General features: G+C 49.1%; 1 protein-coding gene across 11 annotated transcripts in view; it reads left to right on the top strand.

Moving 5' to 3' along the window:
* The window catches only part of LOC311246640 (plectin-like), a gene marked incomplete at its 5' end in the record, with an annotated part of 146,553 nt that overhangs the window by 29,222 nt on the left and 111,331 nt on the right, over positions 1-6,000 (top strand). For 4 of the 11 annotated variants that reach the window (XM_084336797.1, XM_084336796.1, XM_084336789.1 and 1 more), the window contains one exon: positions 3,899-4,244. The exons of the other annotated variants lie outside the window; for them this stretch is intronic. In XM_084336797.1, the coding sequence (XP_084192923.1) occupies positions 4,124-4,244 (121 nt within the window). Of the gene's footprint in view, positions 1-3,898; positions 4,245-6,000 lie in introns of those variants that run through there. 11 annotated transcript variants of the gene reach the window in all.

Genomic DNA, 6,000 nt, shown 5'->3' with positions numbered 1-6,000 from the left:
GTCCTGCGAGCCTGCCTGGCCGCGTCTATGCTTTTACCAACGTGTTCGTGTTTCCCGGGTTCCCGTTTTGCGCTCTGATTGGCCAGGTCATGTGACATGTGCGCCAATCGTGGGACGGCAAGTTCTGCGCCTATTTCCGGGTCGAACAGCCTGCAAACTACCTAACGCCTAGTTTATCACTGGTTAAGCTTATAGGCGACTCTTTCGCAGTTGGTTAAGGTTAGAGTTTGGAATCAGGGCTGGTGTTCTATCGCCCTGCTCGAAGACAAACTCTAACCTTAACCAACTTCCAAAGAGTTGCCTAAGCTTAACCAGTGTAGAAACTTGCGGTCCCACCATTGGGCGTACGTGTCACATGACCTGGCCAATCAGAGACGCGGAAACACGAACGCGTTGGTAAAAGCAATCAGGCTGCCTGGCCTGTTCCCATGTGGGGCTTCTGGGACCTGCTGTTGTGTCCCCCCAGCTTGTCGTGAGATCTGACTGGTTGTAAGTAAGTAAGTAAAGTTTATTTATACGGCACTTTCCACAGAGAGAACTCACAAAGTGCTTTCCATACAGCAGAAATAAAATATAAAATATAAAAATAAAAAGCAAGAACCGTTCAAGTGATAAGAGACGGAACAAAAACACAATTCATTGCAGAGAAAGAAAAAACAAAAACAAGACATATTTTAGCTTTTCTTTTTGTAGGCCTGTCTTGTGTGTCGCCTTCAGGAAGGTACCACGGTCGTCGTGGTTGTTCCCACGTGCGCAGTGGGCAGGGTTCTGACGCCACGGCAACACGCAGAGGCTCTAGTGCCCGTGTGGTCGACCACCATCTCCTGTTCTATTAACTCACTTGAGTTATCGCGGGAGGATTTAGCTGAACGTGCTTCTCCTATTCCGCAATGCCCCTCTTCACTCTCACGAAGATCACATCTGGGAGCTGCCCAGTACGACCACAGTCTGACCACTGAGCAGGGGGGTTGGGGGTTACAGTGAGTGCCTTGCTCAAGAGAACCTTTTTGAGTGAGCTTTTCTAACCCAGATGTTCCTATTCTATTCTTTCTAGTCCATTCTATTATATTTATTATTCTAGTCTATTATTATGTATTCTATTCTGTCGTGCAATATTATAATCAAGGTTAGAATAAAGAAAAATCAGGCCATAATGTGATCATGTTTTAAGATTAAAAACAGTGACATACTGAGTTAGGGAGGTTCGTGGTCGTGTTTTTAAACGGTCCGTTAGATAGTGAGGTGTTGCTTTTGAGAGTGAGTTGAAGATCATCCCATAATAGACGCTGGTGCGTCAAAACAAGAGGCAGACACTTCACACTGAACTCGTGGCACCTTGAGTGTGAGCCGATCGTTATGGGTCCATGATTCCAACCGAGCGGCACTCTGATGATGACACCTATGTTGTCTTCCCGATAGAGAAGACCAACCCAACGTATCATCACAGAGGAGGATGCAGTGATTAGTGCTAATGACATTGCTTCATCATGTACTAGTATTAGGTTGGACCGAGGTGTGTAACCGTGTCGTGGCACTCGTTTCATTCCTTATTGGGCTCCGATCAGACGTACGCCACGGTCCACCACTCCTTCATTCCTCAGCGTGCCTAGACATCGTATTGAGACACATAGGTGTGTCCGCAAATCTGCAAACGTGGCTGGAAATTAAGTGTGCGCACTCACACACACACACGCACGCACGCACGCACGCACACACACACACGCACGCGCGTGCATTAAGTTGTCTCATGTTCTTCGTGTCACTACAGGTTGTTGAAAGGAGATCCACACTTGCCGTGGCCGCGGGGTTGAGGTTTAGGTGCAGCCACGCCCAGCGCCTTTGCTCAGCTGTCAGCACATAGCCACGCTGCTAATGGCCCTGTAGGTCGGAGGTCACGCTGAATGAGCTGAATGAGCTGAACGAGCTGAATGAGCTGAATGAGTCTCTCTGGCAGCTAAAGCCAGTGTCGTAAACCATCGTGCTTTATGGCACGCGGAGATGACCTCCGAGCTCGCGGGACACTGTACACTCGGTTGTTTGTTTGTGAGAATCCTGTAGCCGGAATGCAAAGCACACTTTTCCTAGAGCGTGTGGTCGAGTCGAGGTGTGAGGGCTTCTCCCCCAGAGTCACACACTTTCTGATGAATGATTATTTTCAACCGGACCATTTATCTTGAAAAATTGCCTTCCCCCCACATTTCTGTCTTGTCGCGTGTACAATGAACGCATTTTTACATCACATGTTCAGGAGATACCGCGGGGCGAAGAGAGATGCTCATTTAAAATATATAAAAACAACTCATCGCATGCAGGATTAACAAAGACACCGTTGCCTAATTAGCTGACAGATTCACTTGGGCCCCCGGCCGCTGATGTTAACGACCCGGTCAGGGATCCCAAATCACTTGGCGTATCTTGTGTATTCATTCAATCTTTATTAAATCTCATTAGATCATGAAACCATCCCACCGATGGGCGGCTAAGTGGCGCAGTGGGCAAGGCGCTCGCCACTAACGCAGGAGACGCTGGGTTCGAGCCCAGCTCTCGGCGTTGCTACCGGCTTGGCTGGTCGTTCATACTAACACAATTGGCAGTGTTAGAGGGTGGGAAAGCCGGTGGGTGGGGATTGGACGTTGTGGACAGCGACTCCTACAGGTCGGTTGGTGCGCCTGTACAGCAGAATCAGGAAGTATCGGGGGCAGCGTGAGCCTCCCACGCGTTACTCCTCGCCACTGAGAGTTTGCGCTGTACAGGTGAAAAGATGCGACGGCTGCCTCCTCGTGTACCGGAGGGGACTTGTGATGCAAGGCTTCTATCCTCACTACAGCCGACCAGTGGGAGGCAGGGTCTAGCAATGTTCGAGACAGGGGAGGGGAGAATTGAAGGGAGAATTGGCGAGGCGAAATCGGGATGGGAGAAAAATAGAAAAACAAGGAGAAAAAAGTGGATAAAAAAAAAAGAAACCATCCCACCGATATGGGATGAGACTATTCACACTTTTAATAAAACCTTCCTCACACACACACACACACACACACACAATCAGGTCAGCCGGTCACCGTTTTCATCGTTGTAGCCCCTCTCCCTCCTCTTCCTCCCTCTCCCTCCTCTTCCTCCCTCTCCTCCTCCTCCTGCTCCTTTCTTTGTCACAATCAATCAGTAACTCCCACAGAGAAACGCTGTGAATAAGTAATGATGTAGCCACAACAAGTGTGTGTGTGTGTGTGTGTGTGTGTGTGTGTGTGTGTGTGTGTGTGTGTGTGTGTGTGTGTGTGTGTGTGTGTGTGTGTGTGTGTGTGTGTGTGTGTGTGTGGTCTTGCACGAGTTAGGCAACTGAGAGAGAGATCATTATGCAGGTGGTGTGTCTACTAGCCAGAGGGCACGCTGGCTGGCTACCACACCTTGTCCCTCCCTGCCCACCCCTTCCTGCTCCACACACACACACACACACACACACACACACACACACACACACACACACACACACACACACACACACACACACACACACACACACACACCACCGTGACGGAGCTGAAGAAGGGGGCGTGTCCTAACCCTGCCCACAATGCCCTCCGTTCCCACCGACACTAAACAACACACACACACACACACACACACACACACACACACACACACACACACACACACACACACACACACACACACACACACACACACACACACACACACACACACAAGGACAGGCCCGGGCTGTTTAGCCCACAGGAAAAAAAGGAAGGAAAGAAGTGCAGAGCCGAATCCAAAGAGAAGTAGAAAGAAGGAAGGAGGGAGGGAGAGAGAGAGAGAGAGGGAGAGAGAGGGAGGGAGAGAGAGCGAGAGAGAGAGAGAGAGAGAGAGAGAGAGAGAGAGAGAGGGAGAGAGAGAGGGAGAGAGAGAGAGAGAGAGAGAGAGAGAGAGCAATCATAGGTTTGTGAATTACTGACTGGATCCCGGCGGGAGGACTGCCTGCTCAGACCGTCTCCCCACGGAGAGACACAGCTAACGGGACAAACCGAGGACCAGGAGACACTTGAATGAAGCCATACCAAGGATTTTAATTTTTTAATTTTTTATATTCTGCTTGTGAAACATCCACTGAGAACACCACGTCGGTGGCAATATGAACTCCCAGCAGCAGAAGTACAGGACCCTCTCCTCTGACAGCATGGGGGGCAGGGACAGGGTGCCGTCAGACGAGGGCCACTATCAGGGGATGCTGAAGGCCATGGATGGCAGGAAAGGTACCGTACCAGTGCGCTGACGCCGCTTACCTCGCAGAGATGGCGGGAGCATCTCTCTCTACAGTCTATCTCTGTGTCAGACGCCGTATGGTGTTAACTGTTCCCGTCACATGGACGGAGGGAGTTTTTTTTTTGGAGGTCTATAATTTCAGGTTTGGATCATTTTCAGGTTCTATGACTTGTGGCGTGACCGGCCCAGCTTGTGATATAATGACCCCCTCTCATGTGCTTCAGTGGAGACTGTGTGTTTGGTTAGATTCCACCGGTCAGACATACCGACGACAGACACTGTGCTGAGAGAGACCTGTGTTGATTGTTGTTGTGGCCTTCTCATGGAATAACCATAATGTTATTACTCTCCTTATTATATCATCCCAAGGAGAGCCTCTCACTTCCAGTAAGTTTCTAAAACGAGATTAAAGATACTCTTGGTTTGTCATCATGGTGGTGATGTGTGCCGTAAGAGAGGACGCACGCAGCCCCTCCCCCGTACATGGTTTACTGTCAATCATCTCTGTGCCCCAAGAGGGAGCAAACCAACCAACCAACGCGTCATTTTCCCTTAACATGTTGAATGAATAATTGTATATTATTAATAGGGCAGTCAATACATCTCGTTACACACATTAATTGCATGGTTTTCTTGCATTAATCACACAACATTAACACGTACAAAAATGCGTAGCAAAATGCATCTGTAGGGGGGGGGGGGGGGCTGCGGTCATAAAGAAGAAATGCATGAGAAATGGTTAGGGAAGTAATAATCATAAGTACGTATCAGTCACAGGAGTCTTCAATAGCGCAGCTGAATGGCGATCCACTTTGTGAATAAGTAGTTATCTGATGCAACAATATCTTTGTTGGGCGGCTCCTTCAGACGACCTCTGTTAATGACTGCTACCAAGCGTGAGTAGCAAGTGTGACGTCACTTAGTATACTGGTTGCTCAGCACATTCTGTATATAATAATGACATAAGACCTTCAGGGGGCATCCGTGGTCTGCATGTCAGATTAACCAGGAACGTAAACAAACCTTCCGGCCGCTGGCTGGACGTCAAAAGCTTACGGGATGCAGTCGGGGTCAAAAAGGGTAATGCGATGCGATTAACCGCCAGACATAAGTATTAATGGGTCTCTCCCTGTCTTTTTCAACGTGTACTTAAAAAAACGTGAGCAAGTGCAGATACCTGAGGAAGTCCATATTAGGTCGAAACGCAGCTAAAGCAAAGTGCCATCTCTCTTTTAACAGGGATGAGTGAGGTATGAAGGGCCTATTAGATTACCTGGTGTTATACGAGACTCCTGTCCTGCCCCCCCAGCATGCCTCCCTTCAAAGAGGTGGCTCTGGGCAGCGGAGACCACCGCTTGTTTGCCATCTTTGATTGGTCTTTTCGGCGCTACAGCGCTGCCGCGGCGGTTGTGTAACGGGTGCAGCGGCGCGTCTGAACTGACAGACATTGTCTCTCCGATCAAACACTTCATCCTAGCCGACCGGAGGGAGAGAGAGAGAGTGTTGAATTTCAAATAGTTTCGGCCCTTCTTCTTCTCTTTGGACCTCGTCGTGAAACCAGTTTGTGTTTTAGTGACATTTGAGAACCTGAAGTTGAGTAATGGGTTCCACCGCGGAGAGACACGACAGCACTATATTAAATAACACGCCTGTGAATGGATGGAATGTTCTGGCATTAAAATGACCCCTCGGTCAAAGGTGCACGTCGAGAGGGAAAGCACCTTTGTCCTTTGTGGCTTTTAGGAT

This window comes from Notolepis coatsorum, assembly GCF_963971535.1.
Source record: "Notolepis coatsorum genome assembly, chromosome: 19".
NCBI classification, from domain to species: Eukaryota; Metazoa; Chordata; class Actinopteri; order Aulopiformes; family Paralepididae; genus Notolepis; species Notolepis coatsorum.
Note: the sequence above shows the minus strand (reverse complement) of the source record. Positions and strands in the feature narration are given on the sequence as shown.